This window comes from Dufourea novaeangliae, unplaced genomic scaffold, assembly GCF_001272555.1.
Source record: "Dufourea novaeangliae isolate 0120121106 unplaced genomic scaffold, ASM127255v1 scaffold124, whole genome shotgun sequence".
In the NCBI taxonomy this organism is placed as follows: domain Eukaryota; kingdom Metazoa; phylum Arthropoda; class Insecta; order Hymenoptera; family Halictidae; genus Dufourea; species Dufourea novaeangliae.
Window position 1 is genome coordinate 3,935,784 of NW_015374010.1, and position 18,319 is coordinate 3,954,102.

The 18,319-nt window shown below is 36.9% G+C and overlaps 1 protein-coding gene across 1 annotated transcript; it reads right to left on the reverse strand.

Moving 5' to 3' along the window:
* Positions 1 to 6,532: 6,532 nt before the first annotated feature.
* On the reverse strand, positions 6,533 to 15,725 carry LOC107188425 (slit homolog 1 protein). Its single transcript, XM_015576719.1, has 7 exons — positions 15,269 to 15,725; positions 12,678 to 12,900; positions 12,217 to 12,356; positions 11,167 to 11,319; positions 8,034 to 8,214; positions 7,790 to 7,929; positions 6,533 to 6,872 (listed from the first exon to the last, which is right to left on the reverse strand). Exons 1-7 carry the CDS (start codon positions 15,618 to 15,620, stop codon positions 6,604 to 6,606), a joined length of 1,458 nt encoding a protein of 485 aa, XP_015432205.1. The 5' UTR covers positions 15,621 to 15,725; the 3' UTR covers positions 6,533 to 6,603.
* Between the last annotated feature and the right edge of the window lie 2,594 nt (positions 15,726 to 18,319).

Consider the following 18,319-nt stretch of genomic DNA (forward strand, 5'->3'; position numbering starts at 1 on the left):
TGTGAGATTGCTTGAAAGTTTAACGGTGAGAAAATCTATCATTATAGCCAAGAAGAAGAAAATATATATTCGATTGTTCACTCGTCTTCTGTATAAATATATTTATAAATAAATGTATGTACATATGCACATACGTATATACACATATGTAATAAAATAAAGTGACTTATCATTTTTTTCATCTTCTATAAAAAATAGAATGATGCAAAAAAATTTTAACGACCTTGAAATAACATTGAAGATGACCTTCGGAGGACTTTTTTTATCGCCAGATGCACGTCTTGAAATCATATAAAATCTTCTTAGTCATTTTTTCTTATTTTTAATACCACGGAAATAATTTCGATTTTCATCATAAGTGAGACATCTGTCTAACAAAAATACACTATTATTGTTTGTTCACGTTAAGGATATACCCTATCAGAATAAACCCATTTTTATGCAGCGTTAGAGTATTCGATGAAATAACGAAATTGTTCATTTCGCATACAAAATTGTCCTTTCACAAGTATCATTCGATTTCTGTGTTACTACTTAACAAACAGATAGTACACTATAGAGCCATTTGAAATTATGGAAAATTTAGTACAACGTTTCAATCTAACGCATAGAGCAAAGAAGTTTTATGCTTAAGCTTAAGCAGAAAATGGATTAATATGACGACAGAGTTGAGCAAACTTTTTTTTTTCGAATAACAACTAAAATCTCATAATTTATTCGTGTACAACGAATAACGATTTTAAAAACAAAAAATATATATTCTAGAATTAGATCTATTAAAATTAGATTTTCTAAAGGCTAATTGGTGCTGTTGTATCATATGTATATGTATATATGTGAGAGACTAATGTCATCAGGTAAGGAAAGCGCATCTCGATATAGCAACACGGCAATTGCTGATGGAAATTGTTACTTGACTAAATTTTTATTCGAGTTTAAAGTTACTTTTTATCCAAAGATTATTCGAAACTTTATTCAATTAACAACCAACTCTGCGTCATAAGTCTGTTATTATTCTGAGGGGATCTATTCTGAATGTGAACGAACAACATGTAATACAGAATAAAAACTGAAAATATCGGTAATTCGTTCAAGTTTTCATTTATGGATATCGATAAATTTGAAAGGATACTCAATGAAAATTCAGATAAATATTTCGATAAATCTTCCACATATAATCCTATGAGTTTTCCCTTCCATTCAGTCTTTGAACTTGGGAGTCAAACTCCGGACTCACTGGGTTAGTATATCTATTCTAACGTTACTATTTTTTACTTCTGTATCTACTGATATTTTGTTTTAACTTACAATCATTTGCATTCTGTCGCTCGAACGAACGTTCCACCGAAAAATCTTGTACGTCGACGAAAAGTAATGCCAATATGCCTCCCGTGGATTCTAAGCTAAATGTAGGGCCTGCAGAGAATCTCACTCGGCGTATCGTTTAAATCCAAAAGGATATTTCCTTTGTTCGAATTCGAATTGAGAAATAAAAGTCAGAAGTATAAATATTTTTGTGAGAAAGGAAATTGTTGAAAGAATACGAATGTTCGTCACTAATACGCACCGTAACAAAATAAGAAGAAACAACTGATAGTCGGCAAACGTATAATTCGCTCGAAACGACAGCGTGCAAATAACAACTTTGTATTTTTCTTACAGACGAAACTTCTTAGAAAAAACATCCAATGCGTATATGTATATATATATAATATATAAGTATATAATATATCTTTGATGATCGTAATAATTGTGTATATATTATATGCAACGTACATATATTATATATATATATATTAACAAATAAATTCTCTTAAATCTCATACGTTCACGATATGTATTCGATCATTAGAGATTACATCGGTGAAGCCTTAAATCGAAAGAATTAACCGTTATCTTACAAGTAAAAGTTGGGCGTATAAATGATATGTGTATGTTGTGTGACATCGACGCGGGCTTCTGTCCTCGGATCGAAGGAGAAAATTCCACGTAACTTTCAACTCGTTTTTTTCTCTCGAAAAATCAAGAAATTCGATGAAATATTTTATCAACAATTTGGATTATGCGAAGATTACACGCTTATGTATTTACAGAATAATGTGTATAGGTAATCATGGGTGTACTTTTGTTTATCTTTATGCAGAATCTTATAAAGGACCCCAAAATATTAGTATTTTCCCTGTTTTTTTGGTTTCGTTTTTATAATCCTTACCGGCGGTCTTATTATACCGATATATCGATAGGTATTTACCTGTCACTTTTGGGTATTCATGCTTGATTACTGTTTTCAGGATTCTTTGAGTTACATTTCTATAAAGATATACGCAGAAGTAAAAATGAGTACAGAATACTCCCTAGAATGTTGCTATTCACAGTCAACTATTAAATGTTAAAACCACCATTCTGTTTTCTGCACGCGATGTAGTTGTCTGTAATGAAAACTGAAATGATTTCTTGCTCCATATTGTTGTATGTTTCTGTGATCCACGTGTGCTTTACGGTTACCTTTATCAGTATTTATAATCTTTTGATGCATTGCGTTTAATCAAGGCAAACCATAAGTTACAAAACCGGAAAGATACTTTGCTTTTAGCGATGTTACAGATTTAGTATTGTATGCCTATTATGCAACAACTGATATAATACTGAATCCACAGAAGTTTCTGTTGCGTTTAACACTAGAACTACCAAACCAGTCAAAATGACTGTTCAGTACACTCTTATAACGGTGATTAAAATGTTATAACAGCACACTTTTTTTAGATCTTTTATAACTTTTATTATGATATGAAAGTAAAGAAATCGGTTAATTTATAAATTTGTCAATTTTCTAAAATTTGTTCTGTTTATTGACCGATAGAAATAGGTATACATTTGTTGTCGGTAGTTCTAGTGTTAAATACTAGAGCCCTTAAAAGTTACTGGAAATTCTCCTTCGATAACCAGAGGAATCGAGGTCGCGTCGCGTTGACGTGCCGTCAGCATGTTAACCTAATTTTCGATATGCAATATTATTCATAATATTAATACCTTAACCCTATCGTACTGCTTAATTATCGATCGAATTGTAAAACACTGTTTACTTTCCACGTGAATCCTCTTATAGCGCTACCGTTCCGTGAATATGTCCTCGTCGATAATATTTCGCGCGGTGTCTACAGTCTACGAAAGGTGTCCGATGATGTTTCAGACTCTTTCTCGAACGAACATTCACGGGAGGACAATTAACTGATTTCTACGATATGTATAGTTCTATATTCCGCCTGTGTAAACCGCCCTCGACGGTGTCGTCCTGGGGATTTGTTATTATACTTTCCTCGTTTCACGGAACTCATAAAGTTTCACTTACGGTCGAAAAATATCGCGGGTTTTCATGCGCTCTTAACACCTTGACTGCCGTGTCATTCAGGAATATGGACGACATTGTGTGGCCTGAAGTTAAAGCTTAACACTTATGGTAAAGTATTTAATGAATTAAATCTAGTCAATGTCTATGACGTTCGACAAACATTTGAATAATTATGATTCTGATGAACGTTTGCTTATAGACAAAGTTTCCTTGGCTATGGACAGAAGGATTTTACAAAGAAAATTAAACATTTCCGTAATTATAAATACAAAAGAACCTTCTATGGTATTAATTAAAAGGTAGGATTCATGTATGTTAAAGTGAAATGAAGAACGATTAGTGCGAGATTTTAGTTTTGTTTAGTGTTCTTCATACATTGAATTGAGTTTTTTAAACATTCAGGGCTAATTCTGTACACACGAATAATCGAGGAATTTCATAAAAAGTGTCGCATTTCATTTTGATATTAAATCTGGCGCACGATTATATTGCCATAGTATAGCTAATTTATATTATGTAAATCTAATCGTCAAATTTTCTTAATACCCGAGGCGAAAATTTCATCATATTCTATTGAAAATGTTTCTGTGACTTTATCGAATTTAAAGGTGCATTTAAGAAGAATTTATAAGGGTTAGTAAAGTATACCCTACAATATTCGTTTTGTTAAACAGAGGACTCCTAAAGTTTAACACATTCTTCTCCCAAGAAATGATGTTATTTTGTCATGTGTAAATAAATGAAGTTGAGGCTCCTTGATTTTTATTCTAAAGAATTTGCAAATTTAACTATTTATCTCTTGATTATATTAATTTTTTACCACTGTGTCAATTTGATCCATAAATTATGTTGGAAAAATGACGGACGAAGGTTAACCGTTTCAATGTTTCAAAGGAGATGGTCCAGCAGTCAAAGTGTTAAATATGCTTCGTACACATTTCGCAGCATGGAATACAAGCGTTCGTACGTCACAATCCGTGCTGTATCAACTATGCGAGTAGAACAACACGAAGCATCGTCCGAAATAAAAACGTCAGGTGATTGCGAAAGCGTAACTGCGACGTACACCGTTCGTTTCTGCCGATTAATCTCGCGGCGTTGCTGAAAGACGGCGTAATTCCATCACGCCTGTAACCGTCGCGGGTCTAGGGTGCAAACGGTATCACGAAACATACGCGACGATCCGTTTCAATGATCGCGTTCGCGCTCCTACCGGAATTGACAAGTGTCGGTTTCCTGTTGAGTACATTACGTTCCATCAGCAGTCGTTATCCCATCTCGACCGGGTCGGTCCTTTGTGGATCGAGTTGAAGCAACTGAATGATCTCAAGATATTAACCGGCGAAGTACTGCGGGGCTTAAAAGCTCCAACTGCCACCCCCCACCCCTGAGGATCGATTACACGACGAGTTCGAATCGACTGTGTTTTTTCGTTTACTGAAACGACGGATGAAAGGTAATCAAATGTTAAGTACGAAAACAATCAAACGGAACGTGTTTACGTGGAAATGTTATTAAATCGTTATTGCGTTGAAATTAATCGAAAATGGTAATGTACATAAAAATCGAAGGAATAGATTATATACCGATAAAATCGAACGTAACTGAAATTTTGTCAATTTCCGTAGTTTTCTCGATTAATCTTTTTTTCCCCGTAACTTTCAGCAACAGCGAACCATAAAAAAGACCACTGTCTAATTGCCCCTATTTCTGCTATCACGAAAGATTGTGGCGTACGAAGTGCAACATCAAAAGTGTCGACGATATCCGTCCTGAATGTTTCAGGAACGCGTTGATATGTATGAGACGAATGCCCGTCGATCAATAGAATGACAGCTAGAACGGACATTCGAATTCTCTATCGAGTATACTACGATTCTGGTCTCGTTGCAAGTTTAGTAGACATCCAGAAAACACTTGGCAACGATCTTGATATGTAACGTTCGGTGAAGAAGGCTCGTGTCTATTATTGATTGACCGTGGGAGCCTTCGTTTCACCCTGTCGTCGTACGTCACGATCGAGATTAATCTCTTTCCTCGTTTCACGTGGATTTCGAATTCGATTATCAATCCGATATGCTGTTGTAACTTTGTGGATCGAACACCTCGAATCGAAGATCGATAGATCAGACGCAACGATCGAGATACTTTCATTTATCACCGTGCTCTCAACTCGAATTGTCGTCGAAGCGAACAGATTTTTCGATTCTCATTAACGATCGAGCGTTTCAATGAGATATCTAGTGTGATCTATCGTGTGTTGTGAATTTAAAATTGCGGTAATAGTATTGTTTGCGCGTAAACAAAAGGAACTTGTTATTGTAATTATAAACTGAAGCATCCAAAGGGATAAAGAAAATAAATTTCATTTAACACGTCTGATATTTCCTTCTTCACATTGAACTTGTACACTTTCAATCGCTGTTACCATACGACTTTCGTTAAATCACTGTGGACACGTATTCTATAAACCATCATTATAAAACTCGTTTCCCGCATGCTACTCAATCTCAAACGTTCGAACACATAACCTTTCCGACTCGATGTAAAATCTACTTTCTATTCTTCCGAATACACACTCGTGTCTATCGACAACCATTATACTTTCAAAATTTCCCCGGGAAGGGCATCGAACACATCGAATAATGATGAGAAACATTAATTCCGTCACAAATACAAATTACCAATTCTTCGAATCGATGTACCAACTGATCAATCGATGCATCCGTGTATCGATCAATACACATCGATACACCGAACGGTACATCAATATGTACAGCTGTTCATTGATATATCGACACGGTTCACATATGCGTGTACAGATCCAGTAATCGACCAGCTCCCGATATCCCCGTTTCGCAGTCACGATCGCGCGATAAATCGTATCACGGGTTTTCCTGTTCAACCGACACACGTGCTCATCGGAATCGTGGACGTCGGTAAAGGAATTTTCGAAAAAAAAAAATAAACTGACAAATTAGACGATTCCGATCACTTCGATCATTTCGACGATCGTCGAGACAATTTCTTCGAGAGACCGATTCCCGCCCGGTGGAATCGTGCCGCGTCTCCGCGATCGTGGCACGATTACCGTCTAGGCTGATGGGGGCAAACAATGACACTCATCCGATAAGTAATGTTTTATAGGAACGAAAGGAAAACCGCCGTCGATAGCGTTCACGCGTTCGCAAACGAGGGGAAACGGATTCGATAACCGAGAGATGGCGCGTCGGTGGTCATGTGACCGGTGACAGTTAGACCACCGCGAGGAAAACCGTCAGCAGTTGGAGCATCGTGTCGACGTAGACGCGATTGTCAGCGGCCGACGAGGAGGTCCGACCAGCGTTCTTCCCCACGCAACCCATTCTTTCCAGAGGTATGTTTTGCAGCGCGTACTCCCGGTGTTCATCCGTCATCGTGCACACGGTCTGCTTGCTCAACATCTTCTCGTCGAATCTGTCGCGCAGATTCATCAACCAGGTGGCGTACCAGCGTAACTCGCAGTCACAGATCAACGGGTTGTCTGGGGAAGACAAAAGAAATGACAATACAAATGACTTCTAGATACTATTTTTACGAGATGCGTACGTACTGCCCTGGGTGCAGATAAATCTATCGATGTCCACATTTAAGGCTTTTACTTACGACCTCACTATACAGGGTGTTCCGAAATAGGTGTAAGTCCTTGAAAAAGGTGTTCCCTAGGGTGATTTGAAACAACTTTTTCCTTAGCGAAAAAGTTCTCCGAGGCTTTGTTAACGAGATATTAACGAAAAACCCTGACCAATCAGAGCGCGAGTCTGCCGGCTGAGCTCCTGCGGTAACGTTGGCTAGGCGCTACCGTGGAGGCTCAGTTGGCAGACTCGCGCTCTGATTGGTCAGGGTTTTTCGTTAATAACTCGTTAACAGAGCATCGGAGAACTTTTTCGGTAGGGTAAAAGTTGTTTTAAATCACCTCAGGGAACACCCTTTTCAAGGACTTACACTTATTTCGGAACAGTCTGCATAAATTCCAGAGCATATACGGCCTCTATCATATCGAATTTCAGGGTATTCGTTAAGTACTCTTCGACTCCACTTTTAAACATTTGAGTGCGTCTTCAAACTCTGACAGTTTGTTTAGAGTCACTATACGTAATAACATCGGATCATAGCTTGGTAGGTAGTTCTATAATTTATACAAGATTCATAGTATGTAAGCGTGAGTAGGAAGCTCTAATTAGGAGTGATTCCTCATATCCCTGATCGGCTGTAACTCGTGAATCTGAAATGCCCCACGTTTCTGAATAATTCACTTTTAAATAATTCAATAGATTGTATATCTTGTTTCGAGGATTGATTTCGTGACGTCAAACCGAAATTTGTGTCATTCGGGTATAGATGACCTGTCGATACATCGAAACAATTATAGGATAATGACAGTAGAACGCTCATATTTACCTGCGATATCGATCATTCGAAGTGTGTCGACGATATTCTCGGTGACTTCTTCCGATATTTGCGTCAGCTTGTTGTTCTGGAGAATCAACGCTTCCAGGGAGTTCAGGTTCTCGAAAGCCAACGGCGGCAGAACCTTTATCCTGGATGGACAGACAGAGAGAGAGAGAGAAAGAGAGAATGCATCTAGCGATGAAGGGGTAAATTAGAATGTTTCCGATATGTTTAATGAAATGAAGGGAATTACATGTTCTTCTGGAGATTCAGAAATGTAATTGAATCCCCGTATCCGGTGAAGGCGTCCTCCGGGAGCACGGTGATGTTATTGGCTCTTAAATCGAGGTGACGTAATCGATGTAGACGGCGTAACGCATCGCTCGGCACCGAATGCAAGTTATTATCTCCCAGCTTCAAATACTGCAGGTTCTCTGAAATCGAATGAAAATTAAACATGTATCGAATCGCGTCGATAACATTACAACGAGCGAATTGTTTACTAATTAATCACATGTGGCACAATGAAAATTAATTGCGGTGAAATGCCGATTCTATAAAAGGCTGATCTGGCCTCAATTGCATAATTGAACTAATTCCATTAGCGACACTTTTATAAGTTACAAGTTACGAGTTACTAGTACGAATAAATTCTGTTGCACAATAGCGACAAGTTTCTTAACAGGTTCATTAGATTCAACGACCAACAGCCGAGGAACTATTATTAAACAGTTCGATCGCAGTCATAGGCGTAATCATGGGGGGCAAGGGGGGGCAGGGGGCATTTGCCCCGCCTAGACGGAAAAAAGTGGATTTTGCTCCACCCTCCAAGAAAAAAATTAGATTCTGCCCCACCCCTCCCTTCCCAGTGTTACAAAATTTTTATCTAATATTTAATATTGCAGTATAATATGAAGCACGACCTACAGCCTCTATTAACAAAACGCATACATTTTCAACGATTTATGACTTTAAAATAAAGTGTGTCTGGCTACGTACAGCCTTTTTCACTGTGGCAGTCGATGTGTTAATATTTTTGTTCCCCCCCTGACTGGTAACCTGGCTACGCCCATGATCACAGTAAGAAATTATATTCAAGAAAAATAGCAAAAATTCTAATAGAATAACGTAACAATTTCCTCTTTAACCATGATCTGAGGGTAAATTAATAGGCTTCTTATCTATAAGCACTGAAACTAAAACCCTATTTATAGGCTATGGGCCAGTAAAATGTTAATAAAACAAGTAGAGTTCTACAAGTAAATTTTTCAAATCACAAGTCAGCTGATTGACATCTTACATGTTTTGAAGTTATGTTCACCTTGATAGAAATGAATTACTGGTAGCTAAGTGTGTTTTCTTTCATTAAGAATAGATAAGCGTGAAGATCGACGCAAAGTAAAGTTGCGTTTGCTTAAGAAAATTGAAGAGCACAAAAGTATATTAAAAAAAGAAGAGAGTAAAAAATGGAGAACATCAAAGAAGAAAATAATATTTTTTAAGGGAACAATTTTTTTCAAAAAATCAATTTTTGTACGCGCGCTTCGTGTACGATTCACTAATATGTCTAACCAGTATCCACTATTTCTACTTGCATGGAATACAGACGGTGATAATACGAGGACTGTTACTGTTTGTGTTATACATTTTTTTATTTTATCAATTTTCGTCTGTATTAGATTGTACTTTTTCAATATAATTTACGTTCAACTGTATGCACCTGTCAGAGCGCCAAACTAGTTTCTTTAAGCCATAGCTTCCCAAACTTTTTTGACTCACTGCCCCCTTTCAAAGTTTCTTCTGTTCACCGCCCCCTTCGGTTAAACAATCTCTATTATAAAAATTTCCAAGTGTAGTTGGGTGTGTAATTTTCGAATCTTAAAAAGTTAGATTGAAAATAAAGAACATAAAATAACTAGAACGTCCCTTCAGACCTTAGAAACTTAGCTAGATGACTGAGTCAACGAACAATTCATTTTTCAAAGTGCGAACTGCAAGTTGCGTCGATCCAAAGTCTAATAATTCGAGTTCGATTTAGTCCAAAACTTGTTGGGACCCCAAACGAGGACGACTTCATTACATTAGCATACAAAACTTCAACGAGAGGCGGAACAGTCGTGCGCGACCTAATAAACTTTCTGCAGAGTATTTTTGAAATTTGTTCGACCCCGTGACGTTCACGGAATAATGGTCGTACGAGAATGTTTCTTGTAATTTATGCGTTTGCAGCAATCTGTATACCTTTTTGAAAGTAGGGGACATATGGTTGAACTGAAGTTTAACAAAACAGAAATCGTTAATTTTTTTGTTACAAAAGAATCATGTAATTCCGTTTTACCATTGCTTTATAGTTTGATAATACAGACATATACTCCAGCGAATCTAAAGAATATGTCGGTAGGGAAATCTCGATAAGTCAGACAGTGTCATTTGTTCATGTTTGCAGTTTATGTTTAAATGTAAAATAGACATTGATTGGTGACACATTTTTTTCTAACGAAGAAATCTTTCTTCATCAATTATAAATATCTGATTTACACTATAAAAAGTGTTATTAGTTTGGAAATACTATGAGTAGAAAGAATTAAATACCACAAATTTGTTTCACATACTAATTCTACATACAACCACCTGCACATTGAAATTCAGTTTCCATAATGTTCAAACAGTTCTATACAATATTCATGTCCCTATAAATCCGAATAATTTCAGATTATGCTTATCGAGTCGATGTTCATGCAAAGTGCACTATGAAATTCTCAATTGTATTGTGAGTATTTAATGGACAGTCGGTTCGTATGAAGTGTTCAAAGCACATCATGCCGAAACGTGTATATATTTCAGCAAACCGTAAAAGCTATTGTATTAATCTTGTTTTCTATCAATTTGAAAAGTAATCAATTATTTTGTTTATTTAACTAAATCGGTCTTGCCGCATAAAGAATTTTAAATACAGTGAAATATTTATTACCTGAATGGTCTCTTTAAAAAAAATTCTCTTAACAACGTTAATAAAATAACTTTTATATTATTTTGTCGAAATATAAAAAATGCTTTTTAATATGAACCTTCGCCCTATTGTATAATCCTATACATATAAGCCTTACCCTTATAGAAATCGAAAAAATACCGGTATTTATTTCGGTTTTCGGTAATATATCCGTTTCGATATAGCTTTGATGCCATAATACCGGTATCAAAATCATACCGGTTTAAGTCCCTGGGTGAATGATCGAACGATCGATTTCCACGCAAAATTCGAGTTTTATTTAAACGAATTCATAAATTACTGTTTCGATCACGAGGGAAACAAAGTGACAAGAAACGTCGGCCAGGCATGACGACAGTGGCGTAAAGGAATTGTATCAGACCGTGATTAGACTTACCCTCGAGACCGATGAACGCGTCCGGATCCACGTGGGTAATCATATTTCCGTCCAGCTCCAGAGAGTTTAATTGCGTCAAGTGGGAGAACACACGGGCCGGTACCTCACGGAGCTGATTGTGCGCCAATACTAACGAATCCAGACTTTTCAGACCTGCAAAGGGAGATCGTTTACACGATCGAATAGTTTTGGCTCATTCGATTTCGATTCGTTTGATCGGATGCTGTCTGTCACATTTATTTTCGCGACGATCAATTCCACACGTCTAATAGTAACTGTTTCCTCTATTCCATTATCGAACGAATTTTCTGTATGAAATTTGTTTAAATTGTTATTTAGAAATAAATGAAATTCCGGAATAGAAAAACTGGTACAAAATAAAATGATGAGGCAAAGTGAAATATTGTTTTGTACATGATATTAGAAGGTCACTATCATTCTCATGAAACATTTCAAAATTTTAAACACAACACTATTATTTTCAGAATCACGTAAGTAATGTCTTATTTGCATAGACGTTATACTTTTAGATTATCATTCAGATTATGAAGGGTGTTAATAAAAATGCGGGACACTTTTACAGAGTGGATTCTAAATGCAAAGTTAAGATGAAAAGCAAGAATGATGAAATTGCGTACGAGGCTTCGATTAGAAAATAGAACAAATTTCACGCATTGGTGTCATTCATTCGATTTTCTTTCATTCATAAATTTAGCTAGGTCGTCGATCGATCTCGTATATCTGCTGAGAATCGATTGTTGTAAATAGTATAACACATCGAGTCAGACGTCTCTGTGAAAGTGTCGCACATTTTTATTAACACCCTGTATGAAAGTATGTTAAATTAACGTCATTTTATTATTTTACCATCGAAAGTTTCGTGTCAAAGTTTACAATGAATTCATTTTTTTTTTTAAATTCAGAACGGTCAGAGTCTATAAAAGAAAAGCATATAATATATTGTATCTTGTTGTGTGCACTTGTCAATTTTAAATACACTTAAATTAAAGATTTTTTTTCAATTACGTAACGTGAGAAATATATGCGTACCCTCGAAATCGCCTTCATGAATGGCGGCAATTCGATTCTCTTGTATCTCTAATTTTTTCAGCATATCCAGCGAGAGCAACGATTGCGTTGGCACCTTGGTCAACTCGTTTCCACCCAGATTTAGTCTCCTTAGTTTTCTGCTGTAATTTATATGCTTGATTTACATATTGCCGACAGGTATTCGCAGTTTGATGTACGATGAGCGACAAAAGTATTCGTAAATTTTGAATGTTACGGACAACATTAGTTTAACTTAATTTTGAATGTTGCCTGTTTCATTCAGTTTTAAATAACACATCAGATATTTTTTTGCATAATTCTTCTTGCAAATTTTTATTTACGGTTTTTATCTCTTATTCTTCCTAACAATCTAAAAATTTCGAATTTAAATATAAAAATTTGTAGATTATGAAAGGAACAAGCTGAAATAAGTAAATTTATATTTATTGTCCTCAACTTACTTGTGCAGTCCTTTAAAGGCGTCGGGTTCTATGGTGGAAATCTTGTTCTCGTAGAGAGAAAGAATTGTAAGAGTGTCGAGACCTTCGAAGGCTTTTTCGTGGATGGCGTTGATTTTATTGCGGTTCAGGTTCAGTAGAAGCAGATGATGAAGATCTCGCAACGCGACTGATGGCACCGAGAGCAAAGCATTCTGCGATAGATCAAGCTGCGTCAAGCCGGTTCCTGTGAAAAAAAAAAAACGAATGCCGCAAAGCTATTAAATTTTTTCAATTAATCCACTATGTAACATCAGCAATCTATACATAGATGATACAGGATGTCTCAGCTCTCTTGATCACGTCGAATAATGAGGTAACGGTACATTTGATGAAAATTTTGAGGCATGAAACTTAAATGACATCACGGGGCTCATCTTCTAAGGTACGTGCTTTTTTATGGGTGGAGCCATTTCAAAGATTTCAACGACTTATTTTTTGCACTATTGATCGATGAAGTATCAAATTCTGAGTAAAAATGTGTTGACCTTCATATGTCGTAAACGTAATAATTAACGCGTATTCGAATTTGATTTTCTAGATAATAAATCTTCGAAAAAAGTTCATTCTATATTTTCGATTTATGTTTGCTTGTCGAATGGTCTGAGGACGGTTTCGATTCCACGTTTAAACATGTTTACACATTTTGTTGCCATTATTGTGGACACATTCTGTATAATTTTTGTGAAATTGTTTAAATACAATACACTTCGTGATATTTTACATGAATAATTTATCGATACTATATTATCAATGACCAATGATTTTGATTAAATGTAAGATATTTTGTTATTTTGCTATTGCATCACATTTATACACCTGTCACGATATTTTTTGAGTGTCAATTATTTTAATATATTTTTATCATAATTTACCACTATTTTTCATTATGAACAATAATAAAAACATTGTTTAATCCCTATTGAAATAAATTTTAGAATACACAAGTAATTTTCAAATTGCAGGTGTCCCTTTTACAGAAAATAGTCATTAATTATATCAGTCAAAAGTTAATAATCAAGCAGGAGGACTTTATTGATCGATACTTGTGACGAGGGAACCGAACACGGACCCCCACTGACATCAAAAGTTCAATTGAATTAAGACGGACCCTCTTCAATACGTCATGAAGCACGAACTTCCATCGTCACCTCTTGTAGTATAACTGCGATTCACAATTGCGTTATCTGGATCACGAATTAATGCGACGGTGTCGTGTCGATTGACACCTGAAATAAAGATGAGCTTCTTCGTTCTGGAGTTTATTGATACGAGCCGGAATATAGTCATTATTCATACATTGGCAACCGCACGTATTGCAAAAAACATTTCAGTTATCTCTGTAAATTTCTATTAGAATACTCCTTAATTCAAAAGTTCGTAATGATTTCTCAATTCAAAGCTATTAAATCTGTTTGGTGTAGAAAAAAGTTCTAAACTTTCCAATCGAAAGGATAATCACCCTCTTTCATTTTAGGAATTTTCGATAAATGATCATTATTGAGAGGAAGCCTTTGCAAATATTTGTGCATTGAATCTTTTTCAAACATTCTGTATACCTTTTAGTAAAGTGAATCTAACATGTTGGGCAAATATATTCGGCGTCAAAATTAAAGGGTCACGGAATTTTCGCCCAAAAGCTGTCGATCTACAAACATTGTTCATTGACAAATTTCGTGATCCTGTAATATTTTGCGTCGAGAGTATTTATGAGCGACAACAGTGTATGGTCAAGTGGCGTGAATCACCCTCTAAGGGGCCACCTTGCAATCACCGAAACAAGTGATAACCGGACAGAGTCTGATCCGATGAATACACTGTCCGTATGTGGAATCAGTTCCCAGCCCAAGCTGAAGATCACGCCTTTTGTCGCTTGAACGACATACAAGTCGTGTGTTATCCCACGGCAGGTCTTTCATCCTCTAACTTAAAATAATCACCGGCCTTGAGAAATCAACGCACTGTTCTAAACAAGTGAATGTCAATACTGTAAACATATATCAAAGAGCAAAAAGGTGTTTCGATTTCAAGAATATTCTGTGGATACCGATTCATTCATATCATACATAGATGTGACATCGAAACGTGGACAAATGTTAGAATCACGTCCGATTCATCGCAATAATAACAAAAGTTAACATAGACGTTGTTCGAGACGACAAGCTCTCCATTCAGAAAGAAATTGTCGTGTACAGACTCCTCTCGATTATTGTCCCGAGCTCGGATCCGCGCGCCGGGACAATAATCGCACAGGGAGAAATGGTTCTGCACCTCGGCAACAAAAGCGGAGTCCCCCCCCTCTCCAGTGATGAGAATGGCGCCTGGACAATAATCGTGTAGAACAAGCCAGACAATAATCGAGAGGAGTCTGTAACGTGAAAACAGTTCTGGACCGCAAAAATTCCTGGCGATCAGTCGCCAACGATTGATGTAATTGGGAAATGTTAACACTAACCGTACCGACCGCCGGTCAAATGACCGGTTTTAAATAGAGTACAAATAGGTATATAAAAGTCTCGGTACGGTTAGTCTTAATAAAAAACGGAGAAACTCACCGATGGAGCTCAGGGAGGATTCTTCGAGGACTGCGAGGCTGCTGTTGTGGATGGCGAGGTGATGGATATCGAGACCGAGGAACACGTAACGTTGTAGTTTCGGCAAGCTGTTGTGTCTGAGTCTCAGGTAAAAGATGACCGTGTTGGCCCTCCCTTTCAGCGCGCTTATCGCCTTGACGATGTGGATCGAGTCCGTGTACTCGCATACGATGTCCAAGCCGGATGTCTTCACGGTGCAGGAACAGGGCGCGATAGCTTCGTGCGAAGGGCAGCGCTGCGATGTTTGTGCAGTGCTCAGGCCCAATACAAAACAAAGCATACAGATCACCGTCCATAAACCGTTTTCCTTCATCTTATTATCAACCGTCGTCCGTTCGGCTGTTTAGCTTCTTCCACGGATGGATCTTCTATATTTTCGAGTTCGACTGATTTGCGTCTTCTTCTTACTTTCTTTCTCTTTCCCCTCGCCTTATGCGGCTTTCTAGCTTGCTCTCTCTTTCTCTTTATCCTTTTGTTTTGGTCTCTTTTAGCCGGTTCTTTCCCACTGTTTCGCCCTCTTCGTCCCATACTAGTACGTATTTCATATATCGTTTGGAATTCAGTGGTACCATACCATAAGACAGGGATGGCAAATAAGTGGCTCGCGCACATATGCGAAACTCTCCTCCGCATTCAATCGAATTTTATAGAAAGCACGATCAGATATTGTACATTGTAATTATATTTCGTGAATTTTTTTATATATACTTATTTGTACAGGGTGTTTCTCACTAGCTTCCACCATAGACATCGAATAAGGTACTGAATATTAATTATCTATCAATTGTGATAAAATTGTTTAAATTACCTAAAAATTATTGAACTTTACAATGATTTGCAACGTGTAACAGGTTAATATTAACTTCACAGTGTTTTGAAGTCACATAAATTTGAAGAAGGAAACAGAGGTATTTATTAATTGTTGTGCACTTTTAGCTAGACCCAACAATTTCAATGTTACAGTTTCAGTCAGCTTGGAAATAATTTTAGCTCCTTCGCAAACTTCGATAACGAAACATACTTTAATAAGCGAATAAAAAGGTTGAAAGCGTGAAACAATTTTAAAGTTAATTTTGAAGTTTTGTCTTCTATAGTATTTCACATATTCCTTTATGCTATAAATGCGTAAAATCCGCGATCCAGTTATTATAATTTCTTTTATATCCCTCCAAGAATCATGGCGTAATGTTTTCTAATAATAACTTTTTATAGAAACATTTACGTCTATAAACTTCCAGGATTTTTTACTCGAGATTACGTTTCTCATCAAACAATATTTCGAACAATTCTCTCTTAGCTTCATAAAGAAATAAAAGTGAAATGATTTTCATATTGGCTACCATTAACTTTTTATTTGCAAGACAAAGAAGGTATATAGTAAAAATAATTTCTGATGCCTCGTTAAATATTCTTTCATCGTTATTTCCTTCTTGTCTGCAACAAAGCAGGTATTACAGTCCACCTAATTACGTGACTTACCCTACATTAGCGTGGGCACCATTATTATCGGGATAAGAAGGTTTGAATAACGAACACAAGATTAAAGAACAGTCAACCATTATTTGATAAACACAAGAATTTAAATTTCAGAATTAGTTAACATTTCATAGTGAAGGAGTTAAAACATAAAAAAAATACTTTTTAAAGAACGTATGCTAATCCAAAAAAAAATAATATTTGGCTATACTATTCCTGGTAAATAATATATAAAAAAATATTAATATAAACAAATATTTTCGTTTATGTACAAACTACAGACTGAGAAGGTGAAAAAATGTTTGAAGGATCTGTTCAATTATTTCCAGATATTGGAGGTGGTTCAACTGTTATTATTTCTTTTATATACAAACAATTCACAATATTTTCATCTTCTGTGATACTAGATACACTGTGTTTTATTGTCTTCATATTATTACATGAAGTTTAGTAAATAGAGAAAAATATTGACTATTCTTTTTAATGGACATAATCTTTACTTTTGTATTTTTTTTTAGTCAACCCTCCAAGTCTAATTCATTTATGCGTACGTACAATGGAACACCGATTATCCATATTAGTCACCTGCAATTTTTTGCAAATACACCTATAATTTTTTTACGCCTATCTGTTAGAGGATTTCAAGACGAATAAAGAGTAATCCCTACTGATCACGATTCGTGGTTCACCCTGCATACATAAATTTTTCAGCAAAAATGTCACCATTTTTATGGACAACTGTCGGCAGTCTAAAGATTCATCGGTCACGTTCCGCCATGTTTTGAGTAGGTCCTTATAAAATCTCAACAAGAAAATTTCGTCAACCTAACGTTCACTGTACGCGAAGAATAAAGGAATAAATCATACCGGTCCATGCGGGGCACGTGGTTGTATCCTCTATTTCTCGCGGAATATTCCCTGGATACGTGCGTAGCGAAACAACGTCGGGATCTAGCGTAATCGCTAGTCATCGCTTTTGATGTCACTGCGTATTAAAAAGATTCATTCGTTCGGTCGGATTAATTGGCCGATCGTGGCGGCACGGGGTCGTGTACGTTCAAACGCAGGGGAGCATAACGACACACTTCTTTCTTTTCCTGATGCGACACCAACGCCCGGGATCACACACCGGGAAGTAATTCTTCCGAATCCATGAAGCAAAAACACGATCAATTCAACGTGTTTCGTCACTCTCTCTGACTGCTGATCGTTTCACGATCCACTTTACCTGTAATCGGTCACTATTCTACTCCGATTCACTTGTCGGCAATTCTTCCGTAACGAGCCAAAAAATCACAAAATCACACCTTCCTCGAAACACCCGGCTACGACAATCACACCGAGACGGTTCGCGCGACGACGCGTTCCCCGATTATCGACAGGTAGCCAAGTAATCACTCGCCCCTGCTATCCACTGGTTCCAGCCGACGGATCTTCTGCCTTTCAGCGCATCTGTATCTTGGGCACGTACGCGTTAATCGGTCCGGTGCACGGGACGCATCGTCGATTTGCGAAGTTCTGGCTTCGAACAGGTTC